Source organism: Carettochelys insculpta, chromosome 3, assembly GCF_033958435.1.
Source record: "Carettochelys insculpta isolate YL-2023 chromosome 3, ASM3395843v1, whole genome shotgun sequence".
Taxonomy (NCBI): Eukaryota; Metazoa; Chordata; order Testudines; family Carettochelyidae; genus Carettochelys; species Carettochelys insculpta.
Genome location: NC_134139.1, coordinates 200,313,223 through 200,327,319, shown reverse-complemented (window position 1 = coordinate 200,327,319; position 14,097 = coordinate 200,313,223). Strand labels below are relative to the sequence as shown.

Below are 14,097 nucleotides of genomic sequence, written 5' to 3'. Positions count from 1 at the left end.
GTACTTAGCTTTTTTCACATCATTGGTCAGGAGGGGCAGGCCTACGCTATGAGGGAGGGTCGAATGAAGGTGTGCAATTTCTGGAGTCTGAGCTAAACAGGAAGATTGGAAAAGCAGCCACAATTCTGTTCAGACTTAGCAAGAGAGTGTGGAACAACAACAAGCTGTACACGCACCAAAATGCTAGTCTACAAAGCCTGCATCCTCAGCACCCTCCTCAACGGTGGCGAGTCTTGGACCCTGTACGCCTGCCAGGAAAAGAGCCTGAATGTCTTCCACTTGCGCTGCCTCAGGCACATTCTTGGGATATCATGGAAGGACAGAGTGCCCAACAATGCTGTCCTCGAGCAAGCTGGAATTCCAACCACGCATACCCTTCTCAGGCAGCGGCAGCTCCGCTGGCTTGGCCACGTCCACAGGATGAATGATGGAAGGATCCCAAAAGACATCCTGTACGGCGAGCTAGCCTCTGGTGAAAGACCTCCCAGATGCCCCCAGTTGCGCTACAAAGACATCTGGAAGAGAGACCTCAAAGAGGTAGACATTAACCCAGATAGTTGGGAAGAGCTGGCAGACAACCACAGCAGCTGGAAGCAGGAACTACACAGAGGCCTTCAGAAGGGCGAGATGAAGATCAGACAGCTAGCAGAGGAGAAGTGAGCCCGTAGAAAGGACAGCAAGGATCTGCCAGACACCCACTACATATGCAGCAGATGTAGCAAGGACTGTCACTCTCGTGTGGGCCTCCACGGTCACAGTCAACTCTGCAAATGACTATCTTAAATGGAGTTACAAAGGGCGCAATCCATAGTCTATGCAGACTGAAGGATGCCTACCTACCTACCATTACTTAGCTAAAGTTGATGTACCTTAACTCAGGCTTCTGTTCCATTTCCACTTAGGGAGGTCGATGGGAGTCTGTACTCCTGTCAACTTCCCTTACTCTTCTCATGGGGCAGGAATGCTGTGGCAGATGGAAGCACCCCATAAATTCGGTCTAGGGCATCTCCACGAGGTGCACTAAATGGAACTCTGGAAGATTGACTGTGGCAGGGTTGATTTTCCCTGTAGTGTAGATGTACCCTTTGTTGCCTGCCCCATCCCACTGTTTCCCTGATCATCATCATCTTGTTACTAACGTCCTTCTAGAAATCCTCTTTGTTATCCTTCATATCCCTTGCAAGCTGCAACTCCAACTGTGTTTTCATATTCCTCCCTAGTCATTTATCCAAGCTTCCACTTCTTGTAAGCTTCCTTTCTGTGTTTAAGGTCATCAGAGATTTCTCTGTTAAGCCAAGTAGCTTGCCTGCCATATTTGATATTCCTTCAACACATCGGGATGGTTTGTTCCTGTGTCCTCAATAAAGCTTCTTTAAAATACAGCTAACTCTCCTGGATTCTTTTCCCCCTCTCATTAGCTTCTCAGGGGATCCTGCCCATCAATCCCTGAGGGAGTCAAAGTCTGCTTTTCTGAAGTCCAGGGTCTGCGTTCTGCTGCTCTCCTTCATTCTTTTTGTCAGGATCCTGAATGCAAACATTTCATTATCTTTGCTGTCCTGGTTACCACCCACTACTTTATTCCCTATCAATTCTTCCCTGCTTGTGAGCAACATGTCAAGGGGAACGTGACCCCATTTGGTTCCTCCAGCACTGGTACCAGAAAGTTGTCCTCAGCACTTTCCAAAAACTTTCTGGATTGTCTGTGGCTCTATGGACATACACCACCCTCACTGCTGTTATGGTTTGAGTTTGAACTGCCGTCCTTGATGTAACACACTTTTTATCTATGTCAAGTGTTCTGAGTCATCCAGTCACCTTTTAACTCCTCACATACTATTATTTCCCTTGTTTATAGTCTGGCTATGATGCTTGGTTATCTGAACCATTTTTTTTTTATTTTTCTCAGTCCATTTGGACTGTGCATCGTGATACTATTTGCAGCCAGTTTCTAGTTCATATTTTCTTTTTTTAATCAGACAGAGACATTACAATTAAAATACCATAAAAGTGATTCTAGCAGTATTGCAATAAGCATGTTTTTTAATTAAAGAAAGAACAGGGATGTACAAATAGTACCAGCTAATGGGAAGTTGAATCCAATGTATATTTTAATTGAGTTTTAAAGAGACTGATGGGGAAGGAGTCCTGTTTGTCTTTATTGCTGTGTGATGTGATCTCTATGGTTGTTACAACAATGTGCATCATGTATGGATTAATTATAGTCAATGAATCATAAAATTCCACCTGTTATAGAAAAAAGGGTGTGTGTATATATATATATATATATATATACTTTGCCTACGTTGGAGGATTGGACCAAAGTAATCTGATGAGGTTCGGCAAGGATAAGTGCAGAGTCCCGCACTTCAGATAAAAGAATCCCATGCTTTGTCACAGCCCATGATGGCACAAGCAGTCTGTGGTTGAGTCAAGACTTGAACATTCCTTTCTGCAAACCAGGTCCTGGGCATTCACCACAAAACCATCCTACCTTGCCAAAAGGGCCATGTTTTGCTTGAGCTGGTCTCCAGGAGCCTGAAATGTCCAAGCCAGTGATTTCTTCGAGATTAGAGTTGGATTAAGGCTCTGATTCCGCAAAGCCCTTGTGCCGATGCTTCTCTTGTTAGTATGAGTAGTTCTCTTGACCTCACGGGGGACTCATTTGTTTAAGTGCTTTTCTGGATTGGTATCTTTGTAAAATAAAGACTAGATTTGTTTTAAATCTGTGCTGTAGTTCCAAAGGGATTATATTGTGGGGAAGTTCTATGGCCAGAACTGTACAGGAGGTCAGAGCACAGCAAGTCACTTGTGGCCTTGGTGTCTATCATTTGGTGTACAGGGTCAGTCCTGCAGATTAAACATTATCAGTTCCCTTCTTGTGAGTTTTTTTTTAACCTTGGAGACTTTGTGAGGCTTTCTCCAAACACTAATCTTAGAATCATAGAATCCTAGGGCTGGAAGGGACCTCAGGTGGTCATTGACTCCAGACCCTGACCCAAAGCAGGATCTACTGCAATTAAATAATCCCAGCCAGGACTTTGTCAAGCCAGGATTTAAAAACCTCTCGGGATGGAGATTCCACCACCTCTCTAGGTAACACATTCCAGTGCTTTACCACTATCCTGGTGAAACAGTTTTTTTCCTAATATCAAACTTACACCTCCCGCTCTGTAACTTTAGACCATTGCTCCTCATTCTGCCATCATTCACTGTGGAGAACAACCTCTCTCCATCCTCTTTAGATCCCCTCTTCAGGAAGCTGAAGACTGCTATCAAATTGCCCCTCATTATTCTCTTCTGCAAAATAAATAAGCCCAAATCCTTCAGCCTCTCCTCATAGGTCTTGAGCTTCAGCCCCCTCATCATTTTCATTGTCCTCCACTGCATACACATCTTTTCTGTACTGGGTGGGTCCAGAACTGGAAGCAGTACTCCAAATGTGGTGTCACCAGTGTCAAATAGAGGGGAATAATAACTTCTCTAGATCGGCTGCAAATGCTCCTCCTTATGCACTTCAATATGCCATTAGACTTCTTGGCTACACAGGCATACTGTTGACTCATCCAACTTCTCATCCACTGTAATCCCCAGGTCCTTTCCTGCTGCACTGCTACTTAACCAGTTGGTCACCAGCCTATAACAATGCTTGGGATTCTCCTGTCCCATGTGCAGACATATTTACCTGTTACCCTAGCTTTGTGTCATCTGCAAATTTGCTGAAGGTGCTATCCATCCCCTTATCCAGGTCGTTAATAAAGATATTGAACAATACTGGCCCTAGAAGTGATCCTTTGGACACTTCATTTGAAACCAACCACCAACCAGACATTGTCATTAATTGCTGCCCATTGGGCCCAGCCATCTAACCTGCTTTCTATCCACCTTACAGTCTTTTTATCCAATCCATACTTCCTTAACTTATGGGCAAGAACACTGTGGGGAACTGCATCAGAAGCTTTGCTAGAGTAAGGTAGATCACATCCACCAATGTCCCCATATCCACAGAGCTAGCTACTCCATCATGGAAGCTAATCAGATTGGTCAGTCATGACTTGCCCTTAGTGAATCCATGCTGATTACTCTCGATCACTTTCCCCTCTTCTAAATGCTTCAAAATGGATTCCTAGAGGAACCACTCCATGATTTTTCTGGGGACTGAGGTAAGGCTGACCAGTCTATAGTTCCCTGTATTGTCTTTCTTTCCTTTTTTAAAAGATGGGCACTCTTTGTCTTTTTCCAGTCATTCAGGACCTCTCCTGATATTCACCATGAGTTTTCAACAATAATGGCCAAAGTCTCGGCAATGATATTTGCCGATTCCCTCAGTAGCCTTGAATGCATTAAATCTGGACCCATGGGTTTGGGTAAGTCTAGCTTTTCTAAATAGCCCGTAACCTGTTCTTTCCTCACTGAGGGCTGCCTAGCTTCTTCCCATGCTGCATTACCTAATGCAGTAGTCTGGGAGCTGACCTTGTCCATGAAGAGAGAGGCAAAAAAAGCATTGATTACTTCAGCTTTTCCCACATCATGTCACCAGGTTACCTCTCTCATATAGTAATGGCCCCACACACTCCCTGATCACCCTCTTATTGTTAACGTGTCTGTAAAAACCCTTCTTGTTACCCTTCATATCCCTTGCTAGCTGCAGCTCCAAACCTGCTACAGTACCTAAACCTGTCTTTTCTCTGGAGATCAAGTGTTGGGATTTGGCAGCCTTTCACCTTATGGCAGAACAAAGAATACTTACTCCCACTTCACCTATTCTGTCTTCTGGTCTGACTGGCCTTCCCCGAGTCCTTGAGCACCTTGTTCTGCATCCTTGTTTAATACAGATTGTGACATACAAAACTGGGTGACTTTCATCCAAGTTTCCAAAGTATCTATGGTATTATACAGGTTGAACATCTCTAGTCTGGCACTCTCTGGTCCAGGGACATCTGTGGTCTGGCATGATTTTTAGTTATCTGGATGTCCACTTATTATGGGTGTGACCAAGTTTCCTGTGGTCCCATAAAGTTTATTTCCAGCCACCAGTCCTGGCTCTCTATTTTCTATACTGTTATTTAGCTGTAATTTACCCTAAATGTCTTTGTAAGAGCCCAGTAAGCTGTGGAAAAGTGGGTAATGCTGCAAGACAATATTGATTTGTTGATCTGGCAAATTCTCTGGTCCAGCACCAGTCAAGTCCTGAGGGTGCTGGACTGGAGAGGTTCAACCTACACCCTGTTCTAGTGCAACCTGTAATCTCTGCACACTCCTTTGAAACCCATCATCCTTTTCTGTTTGGCCGTCCCTTTCTTTTGCTCATACCAAAGGTGTGATCCAATGTCTGTGACACAACCTCAGTGCTGTCAGAATAGCAGGGCTTCCTGGAGATGAGATGGTGCTTGCAGCATGCTGCAGACTCCTGATCTAAATGACCATTATTTGGCACCTGTGCTGCAAGGAAGGAGCTTGCCGTGGAGCACGAGCCATCTACGCAGATGGGCATGAATGCAGCCAGCGAGTAAACACAGGCATCGCTCCTGGCAGATGATTGCTAAGTGAGAGCACTCGAGCAGCCACCTCTCTCTCTCTCTATCTCAAGGCTGGATCAAGTTCTCAATCCAGCATGCTCTCAAGTACATGCTTCGTATTAAAACACATGAAGCGTAACCCTGATTTAAGTAGCACTGCCTAGGTGCTTAAAGTTGAGCATGGACTCAAGTGCTTTGCTGGATTGGGACCTAAATGTTTGTGGGGAAAACATACATGTACAGTGAGTTTTGGGCTCTTGGTTTAGGCAGCTTTAGGGTCAGAGCCAATGTAACGAGCCCTTCACTCCTTAGTGACTTGTTTTGAAGGATCCCAGGCTGCTGTAGAGCTCATCCATGTTTCATATGAGCGTGTCCAAAGGGCGAATGCAATGGGCCCATAAAATTAGTGTCTTGTCCTTATTTCAGGCCCAGCACTGATGTCTTTAAATGAGCAGAGGAAGATCTACATAGAAGGATCTTGCTTTCCATTGTAGTTTGCTCATAGCAGATACACCCTTAGAGGAAAAGACAAAGCATACATGGTTGATTGCTGGCATGCTGTAATGGTGTTTGGCAAGATCTGTTCCAGAAAAGATATTCCAGCTATGGCAGTTTCATTTCATTTCCACCTCTCCTTCCATTTGCTCTTGTTTTCCTGGGTTTTACATAAGACTTCAGAACAGAAACATCCTTCTGTCCCTGAGCAGTCCCTTTACCATTCTTCTGGTGCAATAGGCGGTCCAAGTAAAAGAGTAGCACAGTGGACCCTATCTTATTTTCTGGTTTGTTTTTTTTAATGTTTTCTCAGTTTTTCTAGCTGTTAGCTGTTTTTTTCCCCCTTTGGGAGAGGGAGAGGTACCCAAGATTTGGTTTTGTTTCTCTTTAAAAAAAGAGAAGGTGGGAAAAAAATCTTTTCAGACCTGGAGGTGAAGGCTAATTGCTGGGTTAATCAAGATGAGTGGTGGTTTTGTGTTCTCACCAAACATCAAATAGCCTCAGAATGTTTTGTGAAAGAGACATGTTGGGTTTCCATTTCAATGCACAGAAGAGATTAGGGATTTAATTGTATTTATTTGAATCGGTGGGGAGGCCATCATAAGAATAGTCGATTGATTGATTTTTTGTAAAATTACCCCAAGGTCCCTTGTAAGGCATTCTGTGCTCTCTTGTGCAGCCATAACAAACAACGTACGGGCACAGTCTCTCTGCTGTCAGAAAAGGGGCAAACATTAAAAAGAAGGAAAGGAACTTTTTTGTAGTCCTATCTTGCAAAGCAGCAGCTGTATATTTATTCTGAGCTAATAAAGGGCAAAGAGTGTAGCTTTAGAGAGGTGCTGGCTAGAGTGAACATACATATAACATGAAGTTTGGACACAGTGCATGTAAGTTTGGATACAGATTATAATTAGGTGGCTCAAAATGACTGAGCCTGAATATTTGCCAGTCTTTCCTTTAAACTCTTACTAAGCCATTATTTCTTTACTCCCAGGGGTTTGTAGTCTTTACTTGAAGGCTGATTTTCAGAAGATCTCAGCTTTTGTTGACTTCAGAGACAGGTGCAGGGGCTCAGCAGTTTTGAAAAGATCAGATATTAGGTTCAGTTCTGCTTGGTGATACACTGGGTCCGTGTGCATGAGCTGCAGTAGCTGATTGCGGCATGGCAGGTGCTCTTTCAACAATTAAAATATAAGTACAAGGCTCTGGCTTGAAAGGAAAACATCATGCAGCCACATGCCGCAGATGCAGCAGATTCTGATCACACTGGTTGCCTTGATCCTCCAACACTTTTGCTGTTGTACAGCAGGTTACTCTGGTTTGCGATGGATGGGCTTTCACAGACCCTGTAGTCAACAGGACAGAGACTACAGCCAGTTTCTAATCTTGTTTTGACCAAACCACTCCATAAATCAGCAAAATTTCAGAGATCTTCTCCATCAGCTATTGCTTGGTATAAAGGGTGTTAGCTGCCATACCTAGAGCAGCCCTCGCGGGAATGCCAAGATCCTGGCAGGCTGAAAAAGAAGAGCAGATACTGCCAAGAGTGGCGAGTAACACTGAAGGTAGACTCCCCAGCAGTAACAAACTGTGCTTCTGATTCCCCACAGTGGTTATCAAGAAGACAAGAAAAGGAATCTCACAGCACCCTTATTGCAATCCAGTCCTCTGGCTGTGAGTAAATAGGTCCAGAACAGTCAGAAGTTACTTAAAAATACTCTGCTCACATATAAAAAATGTTTGTCTAACCCCAAAGGGTCAGCCACCTTACCAGATCAGGATAGCTTTGGATGTTACCCCAAATACTCTGTTGCCAGCCAATCCTATAGTATCTAAAACTAAAGCTTTATTATAAAGAAAAAAGAACAAGAAGAGAGATGTTAAATGGTAAAGCAGTTGCATACATATAAAGACTTCAAAATCTACAGATCAGGTTCCTAGCAGTACTGGCTTGAAATTCTTTCTGGAACACACCCACAGCTTGGATGGGCCATTCAGTCCTTTGTTCAGAGTTTTGTTTACAGTGCAGTTATTCCAGAGGTAAAAAGCAGGAATGAAGGCAAATGGAGAAGATGCAGCTGCCCTTTTATAGTCCTTTGTCATGTAGCTTGTATTTTATGTGTTTCAAACTTCAGCTGGCCAGGCCCAGCACATGACCCGGAAGACTCAGAGTTCTGTCCATAGATATGCCCCTGCATGGCCTGCTGAATCATAAGGGCTGGGTCTACAAGAGCCCCTTCCTTTCGAAAAGGGCATGTTAATGAGCAGGTTTGAAGGATGCTAATGAGGCACTGCAATGAATATTCAGCGCCTCATTAGCATAATGGCAGCCACAGCGATTAGAAAGTGCGGCTTTTCGAATCACGCACCGCCCATGGAGATGGGACCTTCTGAAAGGACCCCCCCAAGTTTTCGAAAGCCCTTCTTCCTATTAGGTTCAGTTCTGCTCGGTGGTATACTGGGTCCATGTGCATGAGCTGCAGTAGCTAATTACTGTATGGCATGTGCTCTTTCAACAATTACAATATGAGTACAAGGCTCTGGCTTGAAAGGAAAACAGGAAGAAGGGCTTTCGAAAACTTGGGGGTGGGGTCCTTTCGGAAGGTCCCGTTTCCATGGGCGGCGCACGATTCAAAAAACCACACTTTCAAATTGCTGCGGCTGCTATTATGCGAATGAAACGCTGCATATTCATTGCAGTGCCTCATCAGCATCTTTCGAACCTGCTCCTTAATATGCCCCTTTTGAAATGAAGGGGCTCGTGTAGACACAGGGAAGGTGTATCAGAAAAAAATGACCTCATCTCTAGTCCAACCCCCTGCGCAAAGAAGGACCAGTCCCAACTAAATTTTACCATCCAGGGCTTTGTGAAGCTGAACCTTGAGAACCCCTAAGGATGGATATTCTGCTATATCCCAATGTAACCCATTCTAGTGCTTCACCACCCTCTAAGTGAAATAATTGTTCCTACTAGCCAACCTAGACCTCCTCCACTGCAACATGAGACCACAGCTCCTTGTTCTGCCATCTCTCACTCCTGAGAATAACTTACCTTCTGCTTCATTGGAGCCTCCCTTCAGGTACTTGAAACCATTATCATATTCTTCCCTCCACACATACATTTGTCTCTTCTGCAGACTTAATAAGCCCTGTTTCCCAAGGGCTCTCCTCATAAGTCGTTTGCCCTAGCTCCATAATCATTTTCATTGCCCTGTGCTGCACTCTCTCCAGTTTGTACACATTCTGTCCCTAGTGTGTGTGTGTGTGTGTGTGTGTGAGGGGGAGGGAAACTGGTCACAGTACTCTAGAGGTGGCCTCACCAGTGCCTAATAGAGGGGAATAATCACTTTCTTCGATCTGCTGGTAATGCCGCTACTAATACAGCCCATATGCCATTAGGGTTCTCCGCAACAAGGGCACACTGTTGGCTTCTATCCATCTTCTCATCCATTGTAATCCATGAGTCCTTTTCTGTAGAAATGCCACTTAGCCAGTTGGTCCCCAGCAGTGAGTGGGATTGTTCTGTCCTAAGTGCAGGACTCTGCACTTGTCCTTGTTGACCATTGTACAGTTAACGCCAAACTGTCTTGAGCTGTCACCCAGAATCATAGCAAAAGCTAAAATGACAGATACACAAATCTATAACTCTTGTTACAAAGGTGATACAGATACATAAGATTGTCATACTTAGCAAATTACAATGTTTTTGCAGATGCCTTACATGGCATATCTGGCATAATTCATTGCAATTTTACACTATCGGTGTTCATAACAGATCTGCAAGTACCACCCAGATTCCACCCAGTATCAACACAATTTTGTCCTGTCCTTATGGAATGACACTGCACCTAGCACTGAAGCTGCAACATTTTATGTCTCCCTTTGGTTAAACAGCTTAACATAAGTAAATAGCAGCTGGGGAAAAAAATAACATGAATAAACCTCATAGTGATATAACAACATATATATTACATGTTTTAGTATATGGTATTGGTGAATACTGTAAGCCCTACAGACTTGTTATCTGGTTCTATACACATTTGCAAGAAGAGGATCTGTAGTAGCCAGGAGTAGCATGAATATCTTGAGGCTAGTTAGTTAAGTGTGTTTTTCAAGATTGTAGTACTCTCCTATATTATACACAGCGGAGTCATGCAAAGGTTACAGTGTCTGTTTATAGAACAGTTTTTGGGTTATACAATTCAGCATAAAAATAAACCATTCTAAATAGCACATACTGTACTTTTTCAATATTAACTGCAGTCTTATTCTGGTTACATAAACATCTCCTTTTTAACCACATTTATAGCTACAGAAACTCCCAGGCTTTGATTAATATAGTTGCTTATGAGAGCTGAATGCATCTGTTTTCTGGTAGCTAACACTAAAGCCCTTTATATCCCTGGTTAATTGTTCTGTTTGTGAGAGTTGGTTTCCCAATTTGTTTGCAAAAGTCACTTCAAAAATCTTGACACAAACTTTTTTTCTTACCTGGTAACTGCCTCTGTAGCATCTACAAATGCATGTAATTAAATAATATTCCTCCATTTTGCCTTTGACCTCACTGCAAAGCACCATGGGGCTTTATCTTAGTTTGGTCAACAGTAGGTAGTGCTTGTTAAAATATTGACTCGACATAACTGAGTGCCCTTCTCTGATGCGGAGAACAACACCAAATACATCAAGGGGTATTACATGGACACCTTTTTTCTACATTGGAAGACCTTGACTTAGCAGATGATCTTATGTTACTTTCCCACACCCATCAACCCATGGGGGAAAAGATAAAACACCTGTGCACCTTTGGACACCAGGCTGGACTAAGAGTTAGCCAACCTCCCCCCCACCCCGAGATTATGACTCTCAACATAGACTCACCAGCACCAATTAAGATAGATGATGCAGACTTACCCAGCACAGATAGCTTTACCTACGAAGGCAGCATCATCTGCCATGATGGAGGCACCAAGAACAACATCCAGAGCAGACTAAGCAAGGCCAGAAATGTGCTCAGAAGTAGGAACAATGTATGTAGATCTGCACAGTACAGTGTCCACACCAAGCTTAAGCTGTACCAGAGCTGTATCATATCAACACTACTACATGGATCAGAGTGCTAGAGGATGACAGAGTGCAATCTTGCCAAGCTTTCATCCTTTCACACCACTAGCCTTCGCAAGGTACTTCCCATCTTTTGGTTGAAGACAATCTCCAAACTCGACCTGCTCCTGCGATGCCACCAGGAGGACATGACCACTATCATGATGAGAAGCGGCTGGAGATAAATAGGGCACGTGATGAGAAGGGAGGCAGACGCCATTGTAAAGATAGCACTTCACTGGAAGGACCATGAAAATGTGGGAAGTCCAAGACAACAAGGTGGCACACTGTTGAAGCAGAGATGAAGAGAATGAACTACAACTGGGACACACTGGAGAAAATGGCCAAAGACAAAAAGAAGTGGAGGACTTTCATTGCTGCCCTACACGTCAGCAGGCATACAGTCTTTAACTAACTTACTAACTTTCTGAACAGAGACATCTGGAAGTCAAAGGTCACCTACTATTCCAGTAATTATTTAAATGGTTTATCTTTTCTTTTAAATTTTAGAGTCAATCTGTTCAGTGCATACCTTGTCTGCTGACAGAGTGGTTCTTTTAGTTTTGTTTTCCATACTAAACACACATACAAGCTCTCTCGCTCTCTCCTCACAACCTGAAAGTGCAGGATGTGTTATTTTACACTGCAGTAAGCCAGAGACTTGACCTTTATAACTTTTAACCTGAAAATTGTTTGGAGAAGCTATTGATGAAGGAAAAACAACTGGTCCCAGGCACAGTGTTAATTGTTAATCTCATATCTATGGATACTGTACAGTGGTATGAGATACCTCAGTTATTTGCTCTTGCAAACATAGAGAAATAATGCAATGTATCAGCAAGAGTTGTCAGCCAGACACAAAACATAGTTCTTCCATTCTAGTCTGTGCTGATTAGGCCTCTGCTGGAGTACTGTGTCCAGTTCTGGGTGCCACATTTCAGGCACAACTTGGACGAATTAGAGAAAATCCATAGGAGAGCTACAAAAATGATTACAGGTCTAGAAATCGTGAGCCTTTAAGAGGAAAGGCTGAATAGAATGGGGTTAGTTTAATATGGGGAAGAGAAGACTCAGGGGGGTGGATGTGATATCAGTTTTCAAGTGCATGCAAGGTTGTTATACAGAGGAAAGGGTTACTCGTTCTCTATACCACTGTGGATAGAACAAAAAGCAAAGGGCTTAAATTGTAACAAGTGATGTGTAAGTTGGAATTTATGGGAAAACAAAACAAAACAAAAAAAACTTCCTGTCAGGCTAGTTAAACACTGGAAAAAGTTGCCTAGGATCTGAGAAGTGGGTCTGTCCCACAAAAGCTCATCACCCGATAAATCATTTTGTTAGTCCTTAAAGTGCTACAGGGCTGCTTTTATGTTTTGTCTAGGAAGGTTATGGATTCCCCTTCATTAGAGGTTTTTAAAAGCAGATTAAACTAACACCTGTCAGGGATGGTCTAGCTGTTACTTAGTTCTGCCTTGGTGTAGGGGACTGGACTACTTGACCTAGTGAACTCCCGTCTAATCTACGATTTTATGGCCCACAGATCTAACCCAGTCTAGACATTTCCATGTTCCAAAGCCCGTTTTCATGATAATAACTAGTTGTATTGCCATGGTATCAATGAACCCCAGTTCTCGTCCAGGGCCCCATTGTGCTTTCTAGGCACTGCACAAGCACAGGAGAAAACCCCAGTCCTTGTCCCTAAATATAAGATAAGAGACAACAATTGAATACATAAATGTGGGAGCGCTTTAGAGAACAATAAGACAGTACAGGTGAGCTTAGTAGGCTGTGGTCTCTGCACACAAGCAGCTGGACTGTAGTCAAATATTGTGCAGGCATCAAGGCAAAGGAGTTTTAAAGGTGTGATTTTTAAGGTGGATAATGAGGTAGCTTTGTGAATGTTTACAGGAATCCACAAAGTGTGAGTGGCAGCAAAGGGGAAAGTGCCAAGATGCTGGTATGAAAATGTAACCGGTGGGCAAGGGAGGCTGGCAGCATGGGCTGATGATAGGTGAGCATCCACAGTTCAACAGGAAAGGAGAAGTGATAGGTCGGGTGGGAACTGACTGTAAAGGATCATGAAAGTAAAGACAAGCTGCTTGTGTTTGATGCAATAACTGACAATCGAAAGGAACAATACACACAGAGGAACCATTATTATCCCTGTTTTACAGCTGTAGGGCAAAGTATTAAGGAGCTAAGGCTAATTCTGTCAAAGGGGTCTGGGAGAATTAGACTCTCAATCACCATTAAATTCTGTGAGAGCTGGGTACATAACTTCTTTTGAATTTTCTTGATAACCCTAGCCTGTATATTTTGATCAGCATCACTCAGGCTGTCTGTGGAAGAATTGGTAATTGAATTAAGACTTCTTGATCCTTTAACCAGTGACTTCTCCACCAGGGTGTTTTAATTCTTCAGGGCCTATAACTGTTAAATGCAACATCTTTGAACATGGGTTAGAAAGTTTGTATGTGAGTGATCCATGGTGTTTTGCTCTTCTGTTGTTTTTAGGTGGTAAGCTGTTGTTGGTGGGCCCTGGACCTATAGAAATCCATGCTCATTATATTCTGGTATCTGATGGCGGTGAATTCCGGGTGGGATCCCCAGATAAACCTCTCCTTGACAAAGCACACATCCTTCTCTATGGAAGCTTTCGTTCTGCAACCTTCTTTCCATATGGGGCCAAATTCCTGGCTGTGAGGAATGGGACCATTTCCATGCACGGTGAGTTGGAGAGGGTACAGTATGGCTCTCTTTTTACGGTTAAAAATGTTTGATTGTATTTTCAGTTAAGACAATGACTGAGGCAACCTAAGTCATTTGGGACAGAATTTTCAGGGGGGGTCCTTCACCTTTGGTTAGGTTTGAAAGTTCAAAAAACTGAGCCCCCCACATAGGCTGGAGTTTGACCGTGAGGCTTGGCCCTGGGTCTCTGCTCTCTGCTCTCTGCTCCCTGCTTCAATGGCCATATTTGCAAAGAGCG

General features: G+C 43.5%; 1 protein-coding gene across 14 annotated transcripts in view; it reads left to right on the top strand.

Moving 5' to 3' along the window:
* The window catches only part of PKHD1 (PKHD1 ciliary IPT domain containing fibrocystin/polyductin), a 455,042-nt gene that overhangs the window by 142,949 nt on the left and 297,996 nt on the right, over nt 1-14,097 (top strand). For all 14 annotated transcript variants that reach the window (XR_012645152.1, XM_074991417.1, XM_074991418.1 and 11 more), the window contains one exon: nt 13,626-13,838. Coding sequence is in view for 13 of the 14 variants with exons in the window: in XM_074991417.1 (XP_074847518.1) it covers nt 13,626-13,838 (213 nt within the window). In the remaining variant the exon portion in view is untranslated. The remainder of the gene's footprint in view (nt 1-13,625; nt 13,839-14,097) is intronic.